Here is a 27,326-nt window from a genome sequence, read left to right on the forward strand (position 1 = left end):
CCCCCCCCCCCCCCCCCCCCCCCCCCCCCCCCCCCCCCCCCCCCCCCCCCCCCCCCCCCCCCCCCCCAAGAGAAGAAGAACAACAAACCTTTTCGGGATTGGTATTCTTCTGGGCCAGGTTCATGGTGCGCGACGACGAGGCCATCATGTGCGTCATCCGGTTCATGGCGTTGTTGGCCTGGATCTGGGCGGACGAGAGCTCGGCCATGTCGGCCATCTGGTCCATCTGGGCGGCGAGCGCCTGCTTGGAGAGCAGCATCTTTGCCTTTTGGTAGGCCTTTTGCGTCTCGCCCTTCTTGAGCAGGTCCTGGATCTGCTTCTTGAGGATGGGATCCTGCTTGGCGGCCTTTTGGGCCTCGCGCCGGGCCTGTTTCGCCTGGAAGCGGGCTTGGAACTCGACTTGCATGTCGCGGGCGAGTTGGCGGTTAGACATGATGGCGGGAGGATATTCGGGGTTGATCGGAGGCTTCAGGGAGGGAGTTGGAAGGGTGATTTAGAGGTGTTGGAAGATGCCGAGATGGGAGGATTTGGTGATGGTTTTTTTTTTTCCCCTTCTTCTTTCTTCTTCCTTGTTTAGAGATTCAAATGGACCAAGTTCGGAGAGGGTTGGATCAAGTCAGGTGGCGGATAAGGCGGGGTGACGCAACAAGAAAATCGACAAGCACCGCCACAGATGGCAATGCAGATTTGGACATCACCAGCCACACTTGAACCATTTTGAATCCATGATGCGTTCACTCGATGTAAGTTGAGCTGATGGACTACTAATCTATATCGTGTCTACGTCCACATCTTCAGCGCAGGCGTTCCTATTCGAAGAATTGATTCGATAACCACATTTTTTTTTGAATACATGATCTCTTACAAGGCCGTCAGAATGGCTGCAAACACAAAGCTAAACGTCCAGTCGTTTCCTCGCCCGCCGCGGCTGGAAAAGATGCCTCGGCATGTCCGCATCACGTACAAGAACATCGAGATTGCCGATACGAAGGATGCGTTTTGGGTGCTGGAAACGCATCATTCGCCAAGTGCGTTTCCTCTGTGTGAATCAATTGAAATCTCCATCAAAATGAGAAACTGGCCATCGTGATGGTTGGCGGTGATGATGGCGTCAAATTGTTCAGTTGTGGACATCCTTCCAAGATCATCCATCAAAGCAAAAAAAAAACTAACCAGCTTCAACCCAATTTCCCAGCGTACTACCTCCCTCCAGCGTCAAGGTGCCTCTCAAGCCCACCGCCCGCTCCAGCTGGTGCGAGTGGAAAGGCGCAGCAACGGACTACAGCATCGCCCTCCCGGACGGCACCGTGTCCAACCGCATCTGGTCGTACAACAGGCCGACGTCCGGGTTTGAGCCCATCGGCGGGTACCTGAGCTTCTACGCTGGCCCGTGGGACTGCTTCGTCGACGGCGAGCGCGCAGAGCCTCAGCCGGGCGATTTCTACGGCGGATGGGTGACGAGCGAGATTCGAGGCATCGTCAAGGGCCGGACGGGCAATCTGGATCCCGTCGTCTGAGTCACACAGAACTGGGAGGACGGCGTCATCTTGAAACCGTGTCCTGATTGATAATCGCATAGGCTACTTGATACATGTGCACTTCAATACGAGGCGCGAGCGAGCCTTGGCGTGGCATGTTTGGGTTGGACGCTGCCTGGTAGGCAGATGTTGAAGTTTAATTGCAAACGCGTGGCACGGTGAGGCTTGGCTGGATATTGGCCCAGCTAGACCTGAGCCACGGGAAATTTCCAAATGTCTCGACACGGGCTTCTGGGGTGTGTTTCAGATGAAGCTTCTATTTCGATACGATTTCCAATGTAATTTTGGCGTCTTGTGCAAGGTAGGGCGATGATTCGGGTCATGGCCAGAATGAGTCGATATTGGATCGATAGTAACAGTATGGCGTGATGGAATGGGATACAAAGTATGCCCGCTGTATTGTTTGGGTGGTTAAACTACATGTATAGGTACAATTGCAATGAGCACAGCGACTTGAATGTTGCTACTAGGTAGTTGTTGACGGTTGAGTGTGAAACTATACCAGTATTGTTGGGCTTCAGAAACATTGAGAACCCAAGAGAGCATCCTTCTCTAAATCAAATCATCAAGGCACACCACAAAAAGCTTCTTTCAATTTCATCAAAAGTGTATCTTCGTCGTGATTTACTCTCGGCGACAAAAGCGATGCATCACATGTGACTTACACGCGTGGAGCATCAAGCCCAACTTTACGCGCCGCGACAAAACCTAAGGCTGTGGCGTCGTATACGGTATATCTCTAGGCCTATAGCCTGCACGTATGTTTTGATAGAGCACAACTCTAATTATAGGTTGGGCGAACATTAATAAATGTATGGAACAAAAGGTGGACTTGGCTTAGAACACCACAGCAACATACCTCAGGTACATGTAGGTATGTAACAGTGGCTGATTTACATTCTGTTGTGACGGCTGCTTGATGATGGTCATGCAAACCCATCATCACAAGATATGGTTTCAAACTCTTCATTGTCGTTGCTCAAGTCCATACTCGTAGTCGTCATGTTGCATCACATCCCACAAATAGTGGTACTCGAGTCAGTTTACGTTTACTGCCGGCAATCAGCTCGGGTTGAACCTCCACCAACTGGAACATGACGGAAGTCTGGCTCCAACGTCCATGTCCATGCAACAAGCGGTCTGCAGATAACAAGCAGCCAGGACAGGGCACCTTGCAGCAGCATCCTTCTGAATTCTGTTGGGCTCAGTTATATCATTCGGTTGCGCGTGCCCTTGCCGGCACCCCTCGAGCCCGTTCCTGATGCCCTCTACTCCATAGAAAGATGGACAAGCTACGGGAAGAATCCCAAAGAGAGCTCAACTGCCGTGCAAGTGCATCGTCTTGATTCTTGAATGCATTGGGGCGTCCAACGTGGCAAGCTCGCCTTGGGTCCAGCGCACAAGCTCCCCCCACAATTGAGCTTTTGGAGGAGACTGATTTTGCAGCATGTGAACGGGGTTCTGGATACACTCGTGGCTGTTGGAGTACGAATAGCTGCAGCTGTATGGTCGATCAAGGCTCACCGACCTGAACGCAGGCGGACGTGGGAACGCCCAACAAAGCCCAGTCAGTCTCTTGCTTCTCGCTCGCGAGCATCGACGCCTTCCTGCAGCTTCCACATCTCCACCGCATGCACAGAGAGAAAAAAACGCACAGGCATTGAAGACGAGGCACCGGCCTCCCCCGCCATGGTGTGCTTGGACATGTAAGGAGACTCGTACGAGTATAGTAATGGTAGCCGGTGGAAGCGGAAGTCCAGCCTCGCAGTGCTCATCTCCAGCCGTTACATTGTTTGACGGTGGTGAGTTGGGCTTCATCAAGTTGATAGTTGCGGTGAGAGAAGCATTAGATGGAAGTCGTGGATATTTCTTCCCCTCTTGTTCCTCACGACTCCATCATTGGTCTGCTGTGCATGTATTCCCCACGCGCGAGCGTTTTGGAGTGGGATGGAGATGCAGGACACGGACGATTCGACTTCCCCGCATGCAGCAGTGGTAGTACACAGACATGCGTGATGTGAGGGAAACGCACATGCTTCGGAGCATCTTCGTACTCGTATGTACTCGTACGAGTAGTAGTAGAAGATTCAATGCATGCATGCGTGGGACGAGACCAGAAACCGAGGGCTGCAGTTCTGCCCACTTGGGCGCCATTGCAGGAGAAATGGAATCGACGCCCTCTTTTTGCCTCCCACGTTGATTTTTTTTTTTTTTTTGATTTATGCAGTATGGAAGAAATAGCAGATGCCTAGCAAAAGAGAAGAGCCGAGCAATGGTCGGGTAAACTGCCAGTTGATAATGGCAGAATGGAGGCAATTCTCCCGGTTGGGTTACATTGGCCTCGATTTCATGTCCAACGTTTTGGAGGCCGGAGCTTTTACGGGCACGGTAGAGCGGCAAACAGAAGAGACGAGTGAAGTGTGAATCCGGGGGTCCGCGAGAGAAGGAGGCGGATCACCGGCCTAAATCAAGGGGGGAAGATGGAGGGAGGCAAGGAGGGTCCAGCCTGTTGCTAGTAGCTACTTACCTAGTAGTATTCCGCCGGCAGAAACATTGGATGCCCGGCATGGGTATGTGGTTTTTGACACCGGAATGTGTGAGGGCTGTCCTCAACTGCATGTATTGTGTTGATGTTCTTGTTTCTTCTACCAACTCCCATCAATGTTCCTGTACCTAATTCCTGGAAACGCTACATACATCCATCATCCATTGGCAACTCACTGATTTGCCTTGGTTTGACTGGAGGCGAGGGAAAAGGGGCCGCGCCAACGGCCCGCACTCCGAGATGAGATGCTATCGAGCACCGGCTGCCACACCAAAGCACTAGGTGCAGGCCTTGGTACGCATTCTCTCACTTTGCCTGAGCAGATAGGCCCGAAGCAAAAAGAAGCCCGCCTCCCCTTTCCGTCCATTGGCCTTTGAGCCTACAGTAAGAGCTACAGGAGTGGCAGTACGAGGGCCAGACCTGCTCAATGCAAGGCACAAGCCCGAGCGAGATGCCCTCTTCCATTGCCCTGTGCAGTATAGTAGCATCCGGCTGCTCTGTTCAATTCGAGGGGTATTTGCCTTTCCCCTCTTTTCTGCCTCTGCTCTCAATTCAATTCAACATACGAGTACATGTACAAGCACGATAGGCATTCAGTGCGTGCTTCAATTGATGCTTGTCCGCGCGCGACATCTGCCCTGGTCGGCTTCCCAGGCGAGATGCCAGCCAGGGTTTGCACGAACCCGCCGGTTCGATCGATGGGATTCTTCTCGCTTCTTTCCAGGTCCCTTGCCCTCCCCACCAAGAGTGAGACGGAATTTGGCATCTGGTGAGGAACCCCAAACAGAGCAGCTGCAGAGCGACTCCCGGGGCCCAAAGAGGCAGCAGGACAAGCAGTGAGACGAGAGCGGAAGAGCCATGTGGGCTACTGTACCGATTGCCTGTACAAGCAGTTTCCAACCCACACGGGATTGCTCATGTCATCGAGGGAACGGGGACTGTAGAAACGTCCCCCCAAAGCCATTCATTGGACGACAGCGGGAGGCGAGACGGTTGCTGCGTCTCAAGGGCTTACGCTGGTTCCGCAGAAACGGCGTCTAGTGATTACGTGAAGATATGGACTGAGTCTGTCTGAGACGGACGTTGCCCTAACAAGAAAACGAGGCATTGAACTGAACCAAGAGCCGGCTGTGCCTGTCGGAGCTCACCACGTATTGTTACATCTCGGCTCCGTCCATGTACAGGCAGCATTCGATGGGCGCTCTTAGTCTCGCGGTGGCGCTGGACAATAGCATGAGAATAGAAACAGAGTGGCGAATCGCATCTCGTAACTTGGAACTCGTACACCGTCTCCGGTGCTAGATGGTTTATCGCCCACCAAAAGAGTGGGAATGTGAGGATCCATCGGGTCCAACCCGCCCCTTTCTTTCTTCATTCTCCAGCTTCTCCTTTCTCCTCTTCTGTTAGCTACTGTACGATACGATACTGTATACTGTACGAGAAGAAGCACGGTGATCAACAACAGTCGAGAGCAGAATTGAGGCCTAACAACGGGCGAGGGATACCTCGAGATACCAATGGGAGGTGCCGGAGGAGCAGAGCGGCATGGCATCGCGCGAGGAGAAGCCCAACAAAACTCAACAGACGCACGTCGCTGCATGTACATCCTGTATACTGCACTGCACTGCACTGCATCCCATGTAGGTACATGTACTCAACATGTAGGTAACATGTCGCCTGTGCAGGACGAGTACAGCATGTACTTAGGACTGAAGCATCCCATCCCGGTACATACTTACAGGTATTACTGATTGGCATGCAGGTATGTCATGTTTTGGGCTTGTCTGTACGTGCATGTACGAGCACTGCACAGTAAAGCAGAGTAAGCAGAGCACATGCAACCATTGAGTTCAACAATCCTCCGTACTCGTACAGTACGAGCATGTAAGATGGGCGGGAATCAATGGCAATGGCTCGATAGTTCGATGCACGTGTCTCGGCGGTTCAGCACATCACTCAGTAACATTGAGGACAGGACGAATGAATATGGGGACCATTTGAAATTGGCTGGAATTACTTTCGGCCACTGCCTCATCCACGAGGTTCCGGGCCGCCTATTTGCATGGACCGTTGGAACGACTCGGTTCAGCCGGGAATCCTCTTTTTTGCCTGTTCCAATCATGGAATCCAATCCAATCTCAGCACACACACGGAGCGGAGGATTGGGAGCACGACATCCAGCATTGTGCCATCAATCCGTCCATCTGAATTCCAGCGCTCACCCGCTGTAACACGCACCATCTCGACCCCCCTGCAGCAGTCAGATTAGTGCCGGCCCACCCCCAGCCCAGTTCCAGCAGCCCCCCCCTGAGCCCCTCAACCCTGCCCCCTTCAGAGGCTTGGGAGGTCCTTCAGAGGGCCCTTCTGAAGCCCCGCCCGGTTCCAGGCTTAGCCCCGCCCAGAGGCCGTTTCGTCAAGGGGCGCCTTTCCCCCTGCCCATTTGCTGCCTCAGGCATCCAAGGCACCGCTCGTGCCACCAGCGAGGCCAACGTGTCCTCAAGATAAAGAGACCAGCTTCGCCGCCTTGAGCATGGATCTCGCCATTCCGACACCACCAAACACGAACAAGACACTCTGTCCTCTTCTGCCACTGACTCATCCAGTGAGCAGAGCCACGCCAGCCGCTGACTCACTCATCAACTGGCGCCGCTGGTTGCCTGTCATGTCACCGTGTAGGGACGCGCTTTGATTGCACTTGACATCTCCACTGCGCTGTGACAAAAGCAGACCGTTGCCCCCGGGACAACTTGGTTGCATCACAAGCAAGAAACACGCACATCAGCAGACGCAGACGAGGCAAAAGGCATCAAAGAGAGCGTCCTACCAAAAACAGCAAGTCCAAGACAAGACGGGCAACAATGGCGTTCCAGCAGTCTCCTCTCCTCAAGTTCGAGGCCTCACCGGCCGAATCCTTCCTCTCCGCTCCCGGCGACAACTTCTCATCACTCTTCGCCGACTCTTCATCAATACCGTCCACGCTCAACCCCAAGGAGATGATGACCCCAGACTCCTTCGCCGACGACCGGCTCGACTCTCGTCTGTCTGCCATCCCCGAGTCACCAGAGGCCGACATGGATGACATGGACACCCCGGCCGCCGCAGAACACTCATCGTCAGAAAAGAAGCCCGTCAAGAAGAGGAAATCATGGGGTCAGGTCCTTCCCGAGCCCAAGACCAACCTCCCTCCTAGGTACGTCCCTGGTCCTGCACCGGAGCAACGCAACACACCAAGAGTAGTATTAACCAAGCTTGCGCCTTACAGAAAACGAGCCAAGACGGAAGATGAAAAGGAACAGCGCCGCGTTGAGCGTGTTCTCCGGAACCGACGCGCTGCGCAGTCATCGCGAGAGAGGAAGAGGCTCGAGGTTGAGGCTCTCGAGAAGCGCAACAAGGAGCTAGAGACGCTCCTCCACAACGCCCAAAAGACAAACCTGATCCTGGTCGAGGAGCTCAACCGCTTCCGACGCAGCTCCGGTGTCGTCACCCGCTCATCCTCTCCCCTCGACTCTCTCCAAGACAACATTACACTATCTCAACAACTATTCGGCTCACAAGATGGCCAAAACATTACTACCGAACAGTCCTTGATGGACCAGATGATGCGCTCCGCGGTCAACCCCACCGTGAACCCCGCCTCTCTCTCACCCGCACTCACCCCCATCCCCGACAAGGAATCCCCCCACGAAGAGGAGGAGCAAGAAGAGGAAGCTGAGGAGGAAGAGGGGGAGGAGGAGGAGAAGACCATTGAACAGACCGTCTCCACTGATTCGACACAACGTCCTGCAGAGATGTTGTGCGACCCGCAGTGTCAATCGGTGGAGATGCCCCTGTCCCAGTCTTCTCTCACTCCGGCGCAAACTGCCTTGGCTTGGACCCTGTACATCAGGATGATGTTCCTTTCAGCCTCGGCTCTGCTTTCGGCCTGTCAACGGCCCTTGATGCAGATCGCTATGTCCTCGAAAGCTCACTTCTCGCTTCTCCCAACTCCTCAACTCTTGACGACGATTATATGGCTGGTGACTCTGCCACCTGCTTCACGAATCCTCTCTCCGACTACGACTTCGACATCAACGACTTCCTCACAGACGACGCAAACCACGCCGCCTATGACATTGTGGCAGCGCGCAACTATGCCGCTGCGGACCACGAGCTCGACCTCGAGATCCACGACCTTGAGACTCAAATCTCTTCGGACTATCCTATCCAGCAGCCCCAGTCTGGCGCGTCCTCTCTTGGATGCGACGATGGAGGCATTGCGGTTGGTGTCTGAGGGACGCGACGATCGGGACGGGGTCTCGGCCTTCGAGCCTTGTGCGACGCGCGGCGACAGCGAACTGACCCAATCACTACGCAGCGTGACTTTGCCGTCTAGGGAAGTCCTCCTCACCCTCTTGTGGGCCCTAAAAGTCGAGGAGCGGAGGATTCGACACAAGCAGGCCGCGGCTCTCGATCCCAAGAGAAGCGCCTCGGCAGACCAACAACGTCGACGACGTCGACAACGCAATCACCAATATCAAATTCCATCGTTTTCCAAGTAGTTGGCTTCATTTACGGATTCTTTGTTTACTTTGAAATGGGTTGGACAGACGGGGATAGCCACACCAAGGGGGTGGGCTACGTCTATGTACGGTTATGGCGCAAAGCGAAATGAGCTTCCGGCTGAAGAGAAAAAAAGAGCCGTTGATGAAGCATTACATCTTTAATCTTTATGATATCTTGTACTCTAGATAGGAACAACACAATACAACTGTTGCCACTATCATCTTTGTTGTCTCTAACATTGTCCGTGACTGTCGATACATGATGTGTATAAAGGATTACAAATGTTTTACCTTGGGTCATGCAAGTTTCAACGTGGTTCACCCACAGATAATATAGGGCTCGTTGGTCCATATGTTTGCCATGTATTCAAGTCATCATCAAATCGTTTCCAACCCTCTTAACGCCAATGCAAAACAGTCTCTCCCCCCAAAAAACGCCAGGCCGAACGAATCAATGTCTACCCAATTCCAATTCGCCTTACACACTTGTCCACTCCGTATGCAGTCAGCCAGATTCTACCACAATCCCTCCATCTCCTGCATGGCCTCCTCTTCATCCGCAAAGTCGTGCCCCTTGTCGTCGGAAGTGGTATTGCCGCCGCTCTTGTCCGCAGCGTGTCCGCCAGAGCGATCCCGCGCTTCAGCCTCTGCGATGAGGGCGTCTAAATCGTCTTCTTCGTCCAAGTGGTGCGTGGCGGGGGCTTGTCGACTGTCCATGCTTTCGGCTTCGGCCATGAGAGCTTCCAGATCGTCGTCGTCGTCGGGGGCGTCGTTTGAGGGCGCAGGGCGAAGAGCGTTTGTCGTTGGCGCTGGTCCTCGGGGCGTAGCGCCGTACAAGTCATCGTCATCAGGGACATGGTCTCTCTCTGGAGTCTTTTGCGTCCTCTGCGCAGGAATGCCGCTTTCCGTGCTTTGCGACTCCTCGGTAATGGCCACAGCACCAATGTCCAGCTCGTCGTTGTCGTCGTCGTCGTCGTCGTTGCTGGCCTTGGGGCGGCCTTCGTTGATCCATTCGCTTCGGGCGCTCACAAGGGCCTTTTTGTGGCCGGCTTTTTCAACCATGGCGAGGGCGTCGAGGAACCGGGCTTTGGGGAAGAGGTCGTCGAGCCATAGCTGGTAGAAGGAGAGGAGTCTCGAGGCGTCTGAGAACTGAAGGCCATGGGGGAAAAAAGAGAAATTAGTCGAGCGTAATGATGAAGAATTCATGGTGAGGGATGCGTACCTCGTGGCCTTTTCCTTTTAGTTTGAGGCCGAAAGCTCGTCTTCTCAGCTTGGGGATTCCAGCAGGACCCAGCAATCTAGTAATGGAAGAGTCAACATGTAACCACTTTACACTGACTCAGTTCCTGCGTATATAGGCCGTACCTTTCTTCATCGAGCTTGACGTTTGGCACTCTCACCCGTTTCTGGACGGAAACCTGCTCCTCAATGCCCAGTCCAGAGTCCGGCTCCTTTCGCTTTTTGGAAGACGATTCTGGCGGGGGAGTGGGAGATGCAAAGGGATTGTCCGAGTCGTCCAGGCCATAGTCGTCCAAGTCATCGCCGTGCTCCAGCAGACGTTCGAATTTAGCGGCCGAGGGCATGATTGATTTACTCTTTGATTCTCTTCTTTCGTCCTGCCTTGCCTTGCTTTGCTTTGATTTGCTTTCAATTTATTTGCCACAATCCCAATTGGCGTTGCCGTCACTTCTCCCGCAAGCTACAGTAGACGCGTCTCTCTCTATCTTATCATGGTGGGGGGGCCGCGTCTTGAGTTACATCTAGGTACATGTACGTAGCCGCCATCTTTAATTGATTCACGTGACCCGAACCAAGTCAACGCTGTCCACGTGATATCTTGGTTCCTAAGGCACTAATAATCGCAAGTTGCAGCTTCGGCCTCAGATCTCTCGATCCAATTGAGCGCTGCATTTTGGGGTCGCAAATCTACAGCAAAAAATGGCCTCGACAACGACCAAGCAGACCCCGGCGTCCTTTGTCGGGACCAGCAAGGTCGTCGAGACTAGCTATCCGGTATGTTTGGCGCACAATTGGCAGTGCAATGGAGAGCACACGGCTGACTGACTGGGATTTAGCTCATCGACAACGACCCGTACGTTTCCCCATCGAAGTCCCTGGTTTTTTGTCTGGCGGGACAGTCTTGTGTGGTGTGCAAGGCGAATTGACGAATGCTGATGGGTTTCCGGGCAGTCACTTCAAGCGGGTTATCGGATATGCGAGAACGTCAGACTACGTAGCTGGTGCAACCTCTGCGGCCTTTGCACCGGCTGCTCTCTATGCCCTCGAGAGGCTCGCTCCGTCGCATGTCGGCCGGGGTGGTTTTGCCAAAGCCATGCGGTTAGCCGGATTCATCGGCTTGGCCGGCGGTTTCCTCTACTTTTACCAGCGATCAGCCCGTACGTTTCTTTTTGCACGACCCCTCATTTTTTCTCTCTTTCAGTCTGGCGTCCTTGGTTCCGAAGCTCGTTGGACTGTTGGACGACAACTGCCGAGACTGTGGTGACTGACTCTTTTTAAAAACCCCTTTACAGTTCGATTCTACGGCGCTACCGAGAACTCGAGGGAAGTGGAGATGGATATGCGAGAGATGGTTTCCAAGGTCAAGGCGGGACGGCCTCTGTATGGCGAGAGCAAGCTGAGCCCGCACCTGCAGGGAGTTGCGGCCCGACAGAGCAGATACTCTGCGCTCTTCTTCAGCACAGTACCGTGGTTCAACTTTGTCAACCACAACCAGCACGGCGTGGACACGGCCAAGTACTTTCAGCAGGCCGAGAGGGAACTGGAAGCAGAACGGGCGGCGGGCAAGAGCTAGACGGAGCCGATGGTCGCAGATGTGTATATTTAGCGGGGACTACCGCTTCTTGCGGAGAAGAAAAAGTATTGCAAGCTTCACGTCTACGGGGAACTGCGCATTGAGATGATGCGCGCTGTGACTTTTGCCGGTGGTCATGAGCCCATTGGTTTGCGTCATCTACTAACAGTAGGTTCAAGTCTACACAGGTATTCTGATGCTATCGAACAAGGAATGTCATGTTCGCCTCAACTCCACATGGGTATAGAACTATTCAACGGCTACAGATATATCGCAACCTCGGACAGCATGCCACCCCTCGATTCAACCACGGCTCATCAGGCGAGAGAGAGAGAGTTACGCCAAAAGCTGCTAGCAAATCCTTTGAAAAAAAAACAAGACTACTATTGGAAATTATGATGCATCAACATGTCTATGCAAGCGGGCTTCGGATGCTTGTGCCTGGTCATGAAACACGGCGGAGCGTGGATGAAGCCTCACATGTCACCCCCCGTGGGGGCTAAGAAAGAATTAACACACCACCGCGGACGGAATCACGGACTGATTACAATCCCTAGAGACGCCTCAACTGAGCGGCGGATACGAAGAGGCTGAGACAGAGAACCCCCCGCAATCTGATGATCTATCATCCTCGGAAGAGATCTGGACCACCACAGGTCAAGCGCCTGAAAGGGAGGGGGCCGGTATCTTTGACCTGGTGCTCTGCCAAGCTCACCGTGGTGTTGAGGCCCTCTATGCCGTCCCATTGGGTGGAATACGAACACCCAAGACACAAGGAATCAGCTGGCGGGCGCAGCACAATACAATGACCATTGAAAATGAGACCCTGGTTCGGCTGAGCCGGCAAACGGAGTTTAAAGGCCACCAGTGGGCTTTTGGTGCCGCACTCTTACCCAAAGCTGAACCGTTCCTGGCTGATGCCATGCTTCAAAGACAAGTCTTTGACGAATGTCCTGTCCATGCGCACGCCACAGTTCCAACGGCTCAGCTCGCGGGGGATCCTTGGGTTGTCTGCCCAATCTGACCAGTCGGAGTTGCAGCGCTGGCTGGATACGGTAAGATGCCCTCGTGAACTAGGTTTGGTTTCTGCTCTCCCACCCCTTTGGCCGAACTGAGACAGCTTCTTGGACGACTGACGGTGACGCCACACCGGACACCCAGGCTTTGTGATAGCCCATGCTGAATCTCCTGACATGAGCTCATCATTGTGCGCTCTTGGCCGTTTCCATGCGGGGGAAATGGTGTGAGCCAGCCAGCAAGCAAGGCCTCATCGCTGAATTCGAGGCTTTGGTGACGGCGATGGACATCCTTGTTAGCGCATCAAGGCAATCCTGATCGTTTGCGGAGAGGACTTGACGCGTCACCTGAGTGAGGAGTCCATCAACGAGTTCGGCGCTGTGGTTGAGAGGCATCATGCAAATGTGAATGACAAGACGTCATGGAAGCTTGCAACGGCTACTTATCGTGTGCACACTACCAAACACGCATGTCTTACAGCTCTTGGTTGCTGCTGACGATTCAGGCGAATGATGATCCATCTTGCCCAGTACATGGTCGAAACGGGGGCCTACTCTTGCATGACACACATGTTCCGTCTTCTCTTGATGGCCTGTTTCACCGAGCAATGCCAGCTTTGGAACCTCTTTCTCAGAATCAGAAGATCAAGACGACCCCCCCTGGTATGGGAGACGCTTTCTAGCTGGAAAGAATCTAGGCCTCGTGAAAGACGGAGGAGATGAGCGGCTCCCGCGGTTCCTTTCACGGGCCGTTGCGCTGAGCAAGGGTCGCACAGACTATGGATTTCGACTCCAGGGACAGGTTAGTAACTTTCCTGGCTGGCTTTTGTCTTCTTTCTTCTTCTTCTTGGTTTCCAATCAATGTGATGGATGTGTGATTGATTGCTCGGTTCTAACCCAATACGTTTGATGATGATTGACGACCACTGTGCGCGCACGCAGCCACGATATCCAAACCCCCCCCAATCGAATCCGATTTAATCCGAGACATATTGCGCCTTCTGGCCCGCTGAAGACATGTCTCTTGACCCATCTGTCTCAGACAAAAAGAAAAAAAGAAAGGAAAAGGGAAAGAAAACAGAGCTAGTGAGATCTGAGTTGCACCCAACGTCAAGCTTCTTACCAGCACCATGCAACGACCACTTACACCAGTCTGCTGGATCGTTGGTGACAACTCCGATGTAACTCCACACTTTTGTCATCACACATTGCGACGGCGCTTCTATACACGCGAGCACGTCCGAGATGAAATTCTTCTGCGCGGAATGTAGCGCGAGGATGCCAGCGGCAAGGGGGGCCCACGATTCGTCAGTTGTCATTTCCTACTTGTTTAAATTGGAGCAGGGGAGGGGAGCCTTGGTCGAGGATTCGTTGGCCGACTGGTTGAATGCTACCAAGTGCCGGATTACTGTCACATGTGAAAAAACAAAAAACAAAAGGCATTTTGTGATATACAGGCTGGAACTCTGATTTATAACGCATTTGATACCAGAAAGAGTTGGATATACCGTGGACGTGGTTCGTTCCTTGTCGCTTAATCGAGGAATTCGGCGTCCACTGCCCCCCTGGAGGTGCTCAAAACGGGAGCGACCTGCATATTGCCGTGACGACTGGCAATGGATGGATTTGCTAGCTTCCCGTTGAGTCTGGGTATATGCAACCCTGGCGTGACAATTGCAACCCATGAGTTTAGATGTTGACATGTTTCAAGTTTTCTTGAATTTCTCTTTTTTTTCTCTCAGTTATCCTCATATGATGAGGCAATAAACCGCTATTAGTTATGGAAACCTGGATACGATCAATACGAATGGCCCGAGATTAGGTGGACTTGCCGAGGCAGGGACAAGAGGTCATCTGCGGTCACATTACAAGGTGTTTTCATCCGTGTAGTTGTATCTGTACTCGTATACTCGACATCTATAGATGGGTAGAAACTAATGGCAAAGGGTAGTCTTATCGTATGCTCTTCAAAATGATCCACACACGGCATTTATAACGCGTTGATATCCGGGTGCTAACGAAGATGTTTTTTTTTTTTTAAATATAGCAGCTAGCTCAAAGTTTAATATATTCATCAACACCCACACGACATGATTCGACTGATACCGTGGTCATTCCGACATTGGACGCGGCTTGAGTCGAGGTAATTCACTCGTCTTGGATCCAAGGGATCCCATGGGATCTAGCCTTCCTCCGGTAGACTCCTCTCCCGTCGCATATTTCCAATCAAGAAAACACACTGTGTGTGTGTGTGTGTGACAGCCCACTCCAGATATCGCCGAGCTGAGACCTCCGTGGTGGCCGATGCAAGTTCACCGGAGATGTGGCGGCTCCACGTTGTTAGCCGCTGGGTTTGTGTAACACGGAGAGACCTCGTCACGGCTGGCATGATGCTGAAAAGGGAAGTGGATGTTCGAAGCTGCAACCACAACTACGGAGAAGGATGTGATTGGGAAAAAAAAAACCACCATGGACGGTGGAGCAGAGCTGGAGTCTAGGGCGGTGCGGACCGCCGTGCAGAAACGACGCTTGCATGTTGTTACAAGTGGCAGCATGTCGGTGCGAAAGTCGTATGTCGACTATTGATTAGCCGACGAATCAACATGTTGGAAGCCATCCATCACGCATTGCTTTCCCGAAGCGGGTGGCATTGGGGGGGATGATATGGAGTTGATGAGGTTTCCATGATAGCCTCACCCTTCCTTCTGCTACCCTGTCTGTTTAGGCGGATAATCGAGTGGGAGCCCGAACCGACGATTCTGTAGAGGAGGAGGGGTATGAAGCAAAGGCTTGCTGCTGCAACAGCAACACATTCGTCCGTCGCCGCGGTTCAGCTCAAGCCGTATCCAACCAGAATATCCATCGACTGGTGAGGACCGTTCTGGGCGTGGCATGGAGGACCCCTGGCTCCGACCCTGTCCTTGGCGGGTGTCAAGTCAAGTCAAGACAAGACAAAAGACACGCGAGACGAAGCTGAGCTGCGCCCGTCGACAACGTCACTTGCGGCTGTCAAGTCTCGGACTGAGCCCTGGTTGAAGTTAGCCCGGCAGCTGGGACAGACATGAATGTGACATGGAGAGCCGCTGCAAACGCGTCCAGCGAAGCCGTTGACACCTTGCAGCTCCACTTGTGATGCAGTCAACCCACGTTTTGGGCGGATCACTAACCCTGTTGTGTAGGTACATGGTTGGGCCGTGAGTGTGTTAGCCAGAGCTGCGCGACATAGTGGATATCGTCAGCATCTCCCCGTACATGTAGATTCCTGATATGCATAAATCGAGGCGGACTCAGCAGTGCAAGCAATACTACTAGCGAACTCGGCTGATCAAAGAGAGAGAGAGAGAGAGAGAGAGAGAGAGAGAGAGAGAGAGAGAGAGAGAGAGAGAGAGAGAGAGAGAGAGAGAGAGAGAGAGAGAGAGAGAGAAAGGGCCAGATGAGGCAGATTATTGGTCCCGTTGCCTGGGGGCGGCTGGATGTGACGATGCCATTGCTAGCATCGCAGCTGAGAGTCTCCCAGGCAGGTCTTCCAGCACCCCGGACAGCCAATTGCTGGGGTATAATCGACCCTGTTCCCTGCAGTCGTATTTGTTAGCAGCAACAGGGGGGTTCATGCGTATAAACGGTACGGAACGAACGCTCGCAGATCGGATCGGAGAGTTCGCCAGCTCGTCAAGGGTCTGGTTGTTGCTTGTCGACCCGCGATAAGACGGTGACGAATCACTGCGAGGCATCGGGCTAACAAGAGTCACGGCGACAAAGAAACACGAGCCTCGGCAGTTACATGTAGCCTGGTCAGTGAGGCTGGCTTTCAACACGATCGATCGATTAGTACCTAACTTTCTTCCCCATTTGGAGCATGTATCCGCTTAGTGATTCCACCTTGAGTTCTTTCTTACCGTACGAGGCAAAGTCGTTTCAATGTTCAATATCAACAGCCAACTCAGTCACTTCCCACAACAAAACGCTTACGTCCATCTCCTCGGATGCCTCTCTTTCCGATCCAAAGAGAAAAGTTTTCTACTATCTTCTCCTTGTCTTAAATCCACCACCGTGGGGGGACGCCAAGGAATCTCGCCCCTCCACGAGAGAAGAGGATGGAGATGGAGGCTGCCTCGGCCAAGTGGAGAGACTCGAATCACCCTCTTCTCGGCCAAACTCAACTCTCACATGTGCCGGTTCCGTGGCCTTGAAAAAGAAAGGTGAATCCAGAGCTCCGGGCCTGGATTTCCATCTCCATCGTGGTGGCTGCCTCCAATGGCCCATGCCACCCCCCCCCCCCCCCGGTGATGTGACATTTTCTTCAACCCCCATTTCGTCGTGCTGCAATGACACCCCGTGCCCCTGGAACCTCGACTTTTCTATTTTCTGCATCGCCATGCTTGTTAATCGGCGGCTGTGGACGCAGCTAGCTGAACTGCCACGCATCTTGTGGGTACAATGGCCAGTGAGGAGGCCGTCGACAACTGCCGGTGGTGCGAGAAGTTGGTCACAAGAGATGGCACAACCAACTTCTGCCACGAGATAAAAATGGAACGCATCGCCTCTCTTCTTTATTTGGTCTGATCTAGAGCACAAGCCAAGACACTATTGCCCATTGTTGCCACGAGCGGCGTTTCTCGTCTATTCATCAATTGGCCGTGTGGAGAATTGTCCACGACCAACACCACTTTCGTTCTATTGTCCTTCCATCCGCCAGCGACTACGGCGTCTAGTTGTGGTCTATGCACCAAGAACATCTTCACTGCCCTCGGGGAATTTCGGTTTACCATGGCCAAATCATGCCCAGATGCTTTTGCGCACAAGATGCAAAAACCTACCCACAACCAAGCTCCTGCACCGACATTGACATTGCAACACCAACCCCCAGACCAACAGAACCGATACATCGATGATCTTGGGGCTCCCCCTGTCAAGGTATATGGTGATTATCACCCCATCCGGATGGCAGACGAATACTTTTTTGATAAATATATGTATCCTACTCCGCCATTGACCGCCTCCCTCGTGTCGGAGGACGATGATGTCTCCTCCTCCTCTGGCCTCTCAGCATATTCCGAACCCATCTTCGCCCCAGACGGCATCCCTACAGATCCATTCCCTCGAATTTCGAAACCCGTAGAGCTTCTGCGACATTCATATGATTGCGTGGTTATAGGTTCTGGCTATGGAGGCTCCATAGCTGCCTCGCGCATGGCTCGGGCAGGCCAGTCCGTTTGCTTGCTGGAGCGAGGAGAAGAGAGATGGCCCGGGGAGTACCCTACTGCCACGATGGAAACATTTAAACAATTGCGATTGACAGGGGACATCACTTCGAGAACCCTCGGCAAAGTTCCCGTCAACAGCGGCAATCCCACTGGCATGTTCAATCTCTTTTTCGGTCGTGATCAGAGTGTAGTTCTTGGCAATGGTACGCACATCTCTCTAACCGTTACGACGGGCCATATGTTGATCTTTGTATAATGCCGCCTCGCAGGGCTAGGAGGCTCAAGCTTAATCAACGCAAACGTATTTCTCGAAGCAGACGAACAAGTTCTCACGACGGGCTTTTGGCCACCCGAAATTCGAAAAGACCCTGCACATTTGGAAAAGTGTGCGTTGTTTCCCACTCTTATCCTCTCTTTCATACATACTCTTGGTTCCCCTTGTTGTGTGTCGTCATCACGGGCAACTCAGTTGGGTTAACTCTCTGTCTAGACTACCAAAAAGTCAGGGATGTGCTTGAGCCAGAACCATATCCGGACGATTGGCCAGCACTCAAGAAGACGGAAATCCTCGAGAAGCAAGCCCGTGTTCTTGGGCTTGCCGACAAGTTCCGCAAGGTTCCCCTTACGACACGTTTTCGATCCGGCCCCAATAGCTCGGGCGTCAATATGTCAGCGTCGACCCTCTCGGGACAAGACAGCACAGGCGTGAACGACGGCTCAAAAACCACAACCTTGGTGACATATCTCGCCGATGCGTGGAACTGGGGTGCCGAAATGTTCTGCAAGTGCGAGGTGCGGTACATTGAAAGGGTCCAAGACGAGCGTGGCGGCTACTTGATCTACTTTGCGTGGCATGGCCGCGGTCGTGAACGGTTCTCAGCAGAACACACTTATGGCGACCTGATGTGGGTTCACGCAAAGAAAGCCGTCTTCTTAGGCGCCGGCTCGATTGGAACTACCGAAATCCTGCTGCGTAGCAAGCAGATGGGACTGGGTATGAGCGACTGGGTTGGCCGTGGGATGAGCGGCAATGGAGACGTGCTAGCATTTGGGTCAGCATTACCACTACCCTTGTTCTCTGATGGCAGCGGTATTCAAAAGCTGACAGAATCGCCTTTGTCGTTAAAGACACAACTGCAAACAGGAAGTAAACGCTCTCGGCAAGGCGTCGCCAGATCCAGCAAACCCCGTCGGTCCAACCATTACCTCTGCCATCGACAACAGGGCAGGCCTTGCGAATCCGCTCGACGGCTACATCATCCAAGAGGGCACCATGCCGAATGCATTTTCCCAGCTGCTGCAGTGCGTGCTGGATCTCATGCCAGGCAGCCATTCCCCTGACAAGTCGCTGTTTGAGCGGACTCGAGAGGCAATGGGCGTGTGGAAGAGCAGGCTGCTCGGGCCCCTCTCCAAGAAGGGGACTTTGGGAAATACCCAGGTTTTTCTCATCATGTCCCACGATGGTAAGGAATTCTTCTACATTCGGGGGTTAGAACAGCAAGTGCAAAGTTCGCTGACCAACTCAGGGAGTCAAGCAACGTTGAGTCTCAAGAATGACCGACCCGTGTTGGAGTTTCAAGGAGTGGGAAAAAGCGACCGTATCAAGAGATTCCACGACATCCTCGAGAAGGCGACAGACGCCGTTGGCGGCACCCTGGTGTATACTCCAATGTACCATTTCATGAACAAGCACCAGATAACAGCCCATCCTCTTGGGTAAGTGCCCTGACTTGTCAAAAACACCTTGTATCATGATTTGGTTTCTAATGCCAATCCTCTCAGTGGTGCACCCATGTCGCGGGATAACACCGCAGCAAATGGGGCGACGAATCACCTAGGCCAGCTTTTCGCCGGCAACGATACCTCAGAGATTCATCCCGGCCTCATCGTGGCCGACGGAGCCATCATCCCGGCCTCCATCGGAGTAAACCCGCTTGCAACAATTGCCGCCCTGGCCGAACGCACGGTCGAGTCTTATGCCAGAGCAAACGGCTTGACCATCGACGAGACCAAGAACGACGTTTTAGACCTCTATGGAGAGCCAGCCCACAAGCCAAGAAGAGATGGACGCTCTTGCGAGTCGACTTATCGTTCTGGCGATGAAACGCCTGATCAAATGTCGAACAAGGCCAAACTGCTCCGACAAAAGAGCGTCGAATTCACGGAGCTCATGTCTGGCTTCCTCCACAAGACTTGTTCAAGCGCCGCAGTTGACGATACGTCTGCCTACGAGTCAGACTTTCGCGCGGGCAAAGGTCGGGGAGAGGTTGGCAGATTACTGGTCAGCGCGACAGTCTTTGACGGTGACATTCTGAGGGACGAGTCTCAACCCAGCGGCATGCTCACAGGCACGTTCGTCTGTCCAACCATTGAGGGGTCGCCGTTCATGTTGTCGAGAGGCGACTTGGGGCTATTCAAGAGAAACCACAAAGCTCCGGGAAGCAGCATCCTGACGTACGATTGCGACATGGCTGGCGCCAACGGTCGTCGCCTTCGTCTCCATGGCTACAAACTGGTCGACGCATCTGTTTCTCTGAGTCCCCTCCAGATGTGGCGCTCCACGACGACCCTCTACGTTTCCATAACGGAAAGGGGCATTCGAAACGAAGATGCCAATCAGGAGCAAATCGTTTGGCATGACGATGTTGCCGATTTTTATTACCAAGACGTGCCGCTCTCTCCCAGCGAGAAGCTGGTTGCAAGAGGCATTTTGAATCTGCGCCCAAAGGATTTCGTCTCCGAGATGATGACTCTATCTCCTTCTGGAAGCAGCTTCCTCAACAAGGCCATCAACATGTCCAAGTTCATGTCCTTCTTCACATCTAAATCACTGTCACACTTCTTGACGCCATTGGGCTCGCTTGAGTATCCAGAGCAGGGATTCGTCTCATATATAAATTACACGCCTCCCTCTCAGACATACGTGATTGTCGCCAGCGATGGCATCGAGACGGAGCTGCACATGTGGGAACCAAACCCAAGCGCTGTTGCCACTGATTCAAGGGGCTCTCCTGTCAAAGTTGAGAACCTCTTCATGATTCCCGGCGCATCTGTCGACCATCAAATCTTTGCGTTGCCGACGATCTCCTTCAACTCCGTCAATTACTTCACACGAGCCGGCTACCGTGTTTTCGTGACGGTACATCGAATCTGCCAGTTAAATTCGCTGAGAAAACAGGAGTGGACAACATATGATTCCAGGTTCGATATCAGGGCCTGCTTACAACAAATTCGGAGAGTCTACGGTGTCAACAAAATATACACCGTTGCTCACTGCATGGGATCCGTCGCTCTCGCCGGTGGTCTTCTCGACGGGACCATCCCACCCGAGTGGATCCTCGGAATCACCTGCAGTCAGGTGTTTATGAATCCAATATGGAGCACTATGAATATGATCAAGGCCAGGTCGCCAGTGCAGTTGGATAAGATGTACGAGTCACTCTTGGGGAACTGGTTAGACTGCAGCACGTCGAACGAGGACTCCTTGGCCCAGCGAACTGTGAACCAGCTGTTACGATTTTGGCCGGAAAAGAGAGGCGAGGTGTGCAGGAATGCCGCCTGCCACCGTACGACATTGCTGTTTGGGCGTTGCTGGAGCCACCGCAACCTCAACGAGGAGACGCACCGAAACATGGATCGCTTCTTCGGCGGAAGTTCCATGACGCTGATGAATCTATTGAAACGAATGGGAAGCCGCGGCTACGTTAGCTCCAACGCGCCAGAATATGAGGAGTTTAAGGAGCAGCATCATATTGAGCGCCTGCGCGGTATTCCAATCATGCTGTTCGTTGGCGAAGACAGCGACGTTCTCTCCCCAAGAGCCACGGAGACGTCATATGAGCGCCTGATCGACTCCTTTGGCATATCCGCCGGCCTCCCCGGGGGAGGCGTTCAGTATCGCCGAAGGCTTGTCCAAGGCTACGGCCACTTGGACTGCTGGATGGGACGCAACGCATGGAGGGACGTGTATCCCTTTGTGCGCGAAGAAATCGACCGAGTTGTTCGGGGAGAGTCGTATCGATTCCACCAGCCGAACGATCGGTTCAAGTGTTTTGCAGAAGACACTGAATCACATTATTAAAACGTATATACGACATGGGTTGGCGCGGCGGGCTTTTGTTTTTCTCCTCTTAGATTAGTTTATAACGTGTTTGATGATGGGTATTGGGATTTGGGTGTTTGGCGGCTACAGGGACTTATATATCCGGGTTAAAATGTTGGTGCAGGGTAGAAATTATGTGTTGGAAGCTCTCACGGGTTACGGTCTTGGTTTGATGGGAGGAAACGTCAATGATGACTCATGTTCTGACTTTCCGCAAGTATATGTATATATGTTCAACAAAGTATATCTCCTTTGTTGATTCTTGATCACAACTACATGATGAATCATGGTTCTTCGTTATGAATACTCTGCTTATGAAGATACGTTTTCCAGAACCATTGTGACTCTGTTAGAATCCCCCGCAGCCAACACAACGCTGATTGCCACGGAAGAAGTTGAGCTTTCGGTTGAGAAAGACGAGAGCATGTTGACCAATTCGACACTGAAACAGAGAAAAAGTATTCCGCTAGCCCATCCTTCCACTCATACTTCTCCAATCTAGGCGCTGGGGCCTCCATCCTTCTCGGCCCGTGTGGGTGGCATCCTTTGCGGGGGGCAGGCTGGAAACAAGCCGTTGTCATTGGAGAGACCATCTGTATCATAGGTAGCTTGAGAAGGCGTCTCTGTTTCGGATGGCGATTGGTTCGTCTCTTTGATGCTTTATGACGAGAGAGGACGGCATCACGCCCCGTGCATGGCTGCAAAGAGGACCAACCAACCAACCGAGGTGCTCAAAACAAAGAGCTTGCAAGCTACATGTAGGTTGGAACCCCGCCGTGCTCCTGTAAGAGCCGAAATTTCTTCTTCAAAGCGAGGCCCTGTTGGATACAAGCTATTACATGCGACTGAAACACTCCGCTGCCTATGCCATTGCACGGATTCTATAAAACGGCCTTTTGAACGTCTTCCAACGTTGCATTTGCATACCGGAATGCAACGTCCTTTTACCCGTCGCCTATATCCCCGCCAGATACTGAACCGGCCGATGGAGATGAAAACACCCGCTTCTCCGTAAAAGGCCGAGTCGGGTCCGTGTGGGTTTCCGCCGTACCGCGCATTGCCCAAGAGGGCAACTATGGCTTTCCGTTTTCATGACACCGCATTTGTTTAACCAAGAGTGTGGGTGAATGATATCAAAATGTCTCATCATATAGCATCTGAGTTTAGTCATTCCCTGCAGTACTCTAGATTTGTGATTCAAAGATTTGTAGCTTGAAGACCCATTGCTTACCATCCATCATCAGGAGGCTTCTTCTCTGATCATTTCGTAATTGCAGCGGTGATGGCAATGTGGTTATATTACAAGTGCTTCATCATGCGTAACATCATATTCAGGGCGGTGGCTCACGGTATTGGAGACCTCGGAGGTAAATCTAAACGTATGTCCACCGTATGGAGGAAGCGTGATGTAGGTAAGATCAGAATGAAATGACTACTACACCATTAGTAGGCAATGACATGACTATAAATTTCCCTTTTGTTCTAATAATATGTGGGTGGTAATAATGATACATGAAGGCTTTGCTTTATATAAACACGGTTTGCTTTTTGGGGAACCTCTCTGCCGGACATTTCGTACAGCACAATCATGTAAATAACGCCAGTTTAGGTGGACAATGAGAGATAAAGGTAGGTTTAACCAACTTGTTTGCTAGGACTTTATCAAGTTCGCTTAAAGAATCTTCAACGTTTTGCCCTGGTTGAACTATCGATGGCCTCATGCTAACTCTTGTTGATTTCAAGCGGGCCACGTAACTTTGCCCGAAAAAACGTAATATTTTCGATGCTCTCTATATGTCACCGCCGTTGGGCTTTATGTAGACTGTAACTCGGATTATTTAAGGAGGCAAAGAGAGTTGGCAGATATTTATACACAGTTGTATAAGTGATGGGATTCGGACCATGCAGGATAGAGGCGGTAATAAATCTGCAAAAAAAAAAAAAGCTTTGATGAAAATAAGGCGTTGGATTGACGCGCAATTGCCTGTATTTCTACTACTACAGTAATCTCAATAATGCTGTAGCATAATCTACGACAGACACATCTGAGTGATTATCAAACAATGACATTCCGGCGAAAGAAAACGGGATGAAGTCACTAATTACCTCTTAATCAACACCTCAGGCATCTGTTGGACGAAGCCGAAGCTTTGCAAACAACATGAATCAGTCAGTCCTCTCCACAAGTGCCTGAACAGTCATGGATCCCGATATATCCGACAAACCATGTCCAACGGCCCAGTTTCAATCTATTCCCCTTTGACTCTACTCATATTCTGAATGCCGTTCATGCAGTCAATCCACCCAAATCCCATGCAATCACTTCGCATAGCATCATCTCGCTACCAAAGCCTACTAGCGAGGAAGGCCGAGCGCGAGAGCCCAACAACTCCACGGCCAAGCAAAGGCCTTGTATGCCTGATCTGATCATGTGTATCCTGCATGTTCAAACTCTACCGTGAGAAGAAAAGAGATCACGTGGGAAAACAAACAAGATGCCGAAATATATGCCGCAGATGGCCAGCTTCAGCTTGTCCACATTTGCCCATTTTGGAGCTTGAGCCGTCAAGATTGCAGCGCCTCATGCAACACCTCGTGGGAACATGCTGTTGCTTCACAACACTCACTTCTCTATATCCCTGTTTCTACTCAAATAGGCAAGGGGAGGACATGCCTAGCGCAGGCCACGGCAGGCCATCACCAGATTGGGGCATATCACGGCCAATAAAGTGGCCGGTTTAGAGCGAACCACGTCAATGTCTCCAGAAAAAATGAGGCTAATTGGTATAAGCATCTGGTAGTGTGTAACTTCCGTTTTGGGATAATGCCCCCGGCAGTCGAGTTCATATATTTGGACGGCACAGCTTCTCGAGGCCTCGAGTCTGGTAGAGTGTGGTAGTGAGAAGAAGGGAAAGAATTCCTTCGCGATCCCAGACGGGCAACTGACCATTTCATCATACATTCCTTCAACATCACCTTGAGTAAATTCACACGGCAAGCAGCTCGTTGTTTTTGCTTGCTTACACGGAGTACAGTGTAAGACAAAGCGCAGAGTAAAACACCAAGTCGTGGGCTCTAGTCAAGACTAAAGCTGATGAATTTCTTCTAGGTTTGCCTAGAATACAGTGCCAAAACAGCCAGGCTTGACAAAAGAACTCTCTGCATTTACCTTGAAGTGTAGTCGAATCTTGATTCGAATACTCACCAAGCACCACCGAGACGCAAGAATGTGTGCTCAGGCAACCACGGTTGTCAAAGAGCAACAGTCTTCCAGATTGCCAAGCCTCGATCTCTATCGTCACCAGCTAACTCTGCAAGCTGAAAAGACAAACGAGCAACTCAGGCAGCTTCTTGAGCGCTTGGACAGGCAAGATACTCCACTCTACGCAACCACGCAAGAACACGGGCGGCATGGTGAGCATGGGGTAGATCCACTGGAATCGACATCAATTCCTTTGTCATCGCCGTCTTCTTCTTAAGACGGCATGGTACTTTATCTACATTGAGCGTTAGCTTCTCTGTCACAGATCCACAAGAGCTTCCAAAAAGTTATACGATAATAAAGAAAATGTTTTTTCCCCAGTAGCTCGGCATGTCTTTCCCGTACATTTCCCAAGTCAGAGAGACGCTTTCACTTCCGAATCACTCTGTGAACCATATCGATGACTTGGTATGTACTGATACTCAACCGCAAAGTGCCAAGCAAGTGTAATCCGTCACAGGAATCTTTGACGTGCTGGGGGTACGAGACGGAGAATCGAGACAAGGACACAAGGTCCCACACTGACCATCAAAATGTCCCGGCATTGTTGCCATTATAGTGCTCCTATATTGGGCATCGCGTCTTCTTCTTCCTCCTCGATCTTCCACGAGTCAGCTCCGCCAGACACTGGTAAAGGGGGCCTTGCTATATAGAATGTCCAAAACATTGTAAATTGCCAGTCAGTAAGGGGTAAAGAAATCCGTTCGGTAAGAAACTGCATGCCGAGGATATCTAGCTGGGGAATTTTGGGACTCGATTTGGCCCTCAGACCATTTCCAACATCTTACAGTCCACATTGCCATGCTCCAAGTTGGTCAACACTGAACGGACAAGACTGAACGGACAACACTCAACGATGATGTCGTAGAACTTTTTTTTGCTTATATTGAGCACATGGTTAGCTCGAATCATTATCTCCCTTCGGTCTGTATACCCGTTTGACGAGCAATATTATGGTGATTCATCCCAACCTAGGCTCTGGTCTCAACGGCGGAAGCAAAGACGTCCAACCATAACAAAACCAAAACTTTCTTGGGTGTATGCATCGTCGTCTTAAACAGGATACACCAACTTCACTCCAGATACTTTTCCCTCACGCATCTCTTGCAGCCCATCCAAAACACCGCTCCATCCTCCTGCCCTCACGCTCTGCGGATGTGGCTTAATCCTGCCCTGCCAAAGCAACTCCTGAGCCAGTCCCATGAACTTGACCGCAAAATCATATCCCTTGGGACTGGCAGGCACCTTTTCCTCTCCAAAGTCAAACGCTTCTCCGAAAGCCGTGTAAGCCATAATATGAAGATTGGTCACGTCCTCACGCGGAAGCCATTGTAGGCCACTGAGACCAGCATACTTGCCGCCCTGGCTGCCAAAGGCATTGCAACAAATCTCTGCCGTTTCGGGGGTCGATATGGTGTCGAACACGTGGGCAAGTCGGTTCTTGGTAATCTTTCGGATAGAAGGGGCACAGCTTGGTGAGTCGTAGTCATATACATGGTCCGCTCCGAGGTCGCGAACAAGGTGAAAATTTCTGGGAGAACAGGTTGTGACGACTTCCAAGCCGGACCTGAACAAGGTTATCAACATACAATCTAAGCACAGTATCTCAGCTGGGCTTTTGTGCACTCACAGCTTGGCAAACTGAATTGCAAGGGTGCCTGTTGCAGTACTGCCTCCATATATCAAAACAGGAAAGGGCCGCATTGGTGGATCATCCGGTAGAGGCAGCTCCAAAGACTCATATAGGCTCTTGCCTACGGTGATGATGCCAGCGCCTAACGTAGCAGCTTCTTCAAACGTCATGAAATCGGGAATCTTTATCTGAAGATCTCCTTTAGCAGCGACATGTTCTGCAAACGCTCCGTCCTCGTGGTTCGAGTGGTTGCCTATAGCAAAAAAGAACATATTGTCAGTATGAAAGCTGATAACTCTGCCTAAAGAATCAAGCGCTCACTGCCGTGGACCATTCCCATGACTCTGTCACCAACGTGCGGCCCATGCTTGACAGCAGGACCAACTCGCTCTACGACACCACTGTAATCGCAGCCCACAATCGCCCCGGGGCTGGGTAGGTAATCGATTTGTTTCCAATCGGTCGGATTCAACGCAACAGCTACTGTTTTAACGATGATGTAGTCGTCACGGAGTTTCGGCATGGGAGTATCGTTGACAACTTGGGCCTTGCCAGGGCCTTTGATCTGGATAGCTGTTTGCATAGCCATTGGAACCAATTCTTGCGGAAAGGTAAGATAAAAACGAGTCAGACAGCAACGCATCTGGTAGAGGGAGATGGATTTGACTGCTTG

At 51.9% G+C, this 27,326-nt stretch overlaps 8 protein-coding genes across 8 annotated transcripts in view; 5 read left to right on the plus strand and 3 right to left on the minus strand.

Annotated features, from left to right (window-relative positions):
• Triagg1_6456 (uncharacterized protein) overlaps positions 1 to 433 on the minus strand; it is a gene marked incomplete at both ends in the record, with an annotated part of 819 nt that extends 386 nt beyond the window's left edge. Inside the window, one exon of the mRNA XM_062901082.1 lies at positions 89 to 433. Coding sequence (XP_062754709.1) covers positions 89 to 433 — 345 coding nt within the window. The remainder of the gene's footprint in view (positions 1 to 88) is intronic.
• A 444-nt stretch (positions 434 to 877) lies between these two features.
• Positions 878 to 1,517, plus strand: Triagg1_6457 (uncharacterized protein; the record flags this gene model as incomplete). The annotated part of the gene is made up of 2 exons (XM_062901083.1): positions 878 to 1,041; positions 1,214 to 1,517. 2 exons carry the CDS (start codon positions 878 to 880, stop codon positions 1,515 to 1,517), a joined length of 468 nt encoding a protein of 155 aa, XP_062754710.1.
• Positions 1,518 to 6,941: 5,424 nt separating this feature from the next.
• On the plus strand, positions 6,942 to 8,734 carry Triagg1_6458 (transcriptional regulator family: bZIP; the record flags this gene model as incomplete). Its single annotated transcript, XM_062901085.1, has 4 exons — positions 6,942 to 7,273; positions 7,346 to 7,876; positions 7,987 to 8,341; positions 8,456 to 8,734. The coding sequence occupies 4 exons, from the start codon at positions 6,942 to 6,944 to the stop codon at positions 8,732 to 8,734; spliced, it is 1,497 nt and encodes a 498-aa protein (XP_062754711.1).
• Positions 8,735 to 9,140: 406 nt separating this feature from the next.
• Positions 9,141 to 10,207, minus strand: Triagg1_6459 (uncharacterized protein; the record flags this gene model as incomplete). Its single annotated transcript, XM_062901086.1, has 3 exons — positions 9,141 to 9,773; positions 9,847 to 9,922; positions 9,990 to 10,207. 3 exons carry the CDS (start codon positions 10,205 to 10,207, stop codon positions 9,141 to 9,143), a joined length of 927 nt encoding a protein of 308 aa, XP_062754712.1.
• Positions 10,208 to 10,562: 355 nt separating this feature from the next.
• On the plus strand, positions 10,563 to 11,436 carry Triagg1_6460 (uncharacterized protein; the record flags this gene model as incomplete). Its single annotated transcript, XM_062901087.1, has 4 exons — positions 10,563 to 10,637; positions 10,700 to 10,716; positions 10,815 to 11,020; positions 11,156 to 11,436. The coding sequence occupies 4 exons, from the start codon at positions 10,563 to 10,565 to the stop codon at positions 11,434 to 11,436; spliced, it is 579 nt and encodes a 192-aa protein (XP_062754713.1).
• A 105-nt stretch (positions 11,437 to 11,541) lies between these two features.
• Positions 11,542 to 12,460, plus strand: Triagg1_6461 (uncharacterized protein; the record flags this gene model as incomplete). Its single annotated transcript, XM_062901088.1, has 2 exons — positions 11,542 to 11,584; positions 11,994 to 12,460. 2 exons carry the CDS (start codon positions 11,542 to 11,544, stop codon positions 12,458 to 12,460), a joined length of 510 nt encoding a protein of 169 aa, XP_062754714.1.
• Positions 12,461 to 17,219: 4,759 nt separating this feature from the next.
• Triagg1_6462 (CAZyme family AA3) lies at positions 17,220 to 21,737 on the plus strand (the record flags this gene model as incomplete). Its single annotated transcript, XM_062901089.1, has 5 exons — positions 17,220 to 17,859; positions 17,926 to 18,042; positions 18,147 to 18,708; positions 18,785 to 19,372; positions 19,439 to 21,737. 5 exons carry the CDS (start codon positions 17,220 to 17,222, stop codon positions 21,735 to 21,737), a joined length of 4,206 nt encoding a protein of 1,401 aa, XP_062754715.1.
• A 4,336-nt stretch (positions 21,738 to 26,073) lies between these two features.
• Triagg1_6463 (uncharacterized protein) lies at positions 26,074 to 27,242 on the minus strand (the record flags this gene model as incomplete). The annotated part of the gene is made up of 3 exons (XM_062901090.1): positions 26,074 to 26,587; positions 26,651 to 26,906; positions 26,975 to 27,242. 3 exons carry the CDS (start codon positions 27,240 to 27,242, stop codon positions 26,074 to 26,076), a joined length of 1,038 nt encoding a protein of 345 aa, XP_062754716.1.
• Positions 27,243 to 27,326: the final 84 nt, after the last annotated feature.

This window comes from Trichoderma aggressivum (assembly GCF_033847375.1).
Source record: "Trichoderma aggressivum f. europaeum strain CBS 100526 chromosome Unknown scaffold_025, whole genome shotgun sequence".
NCBI classification, from domain to species: Eukaryota; Fungi; Ascomycota; class Sordariomycetes; order Hypocreales; family Hypocreaceae; genus Trichoderma; species Trichoderma aggressivum.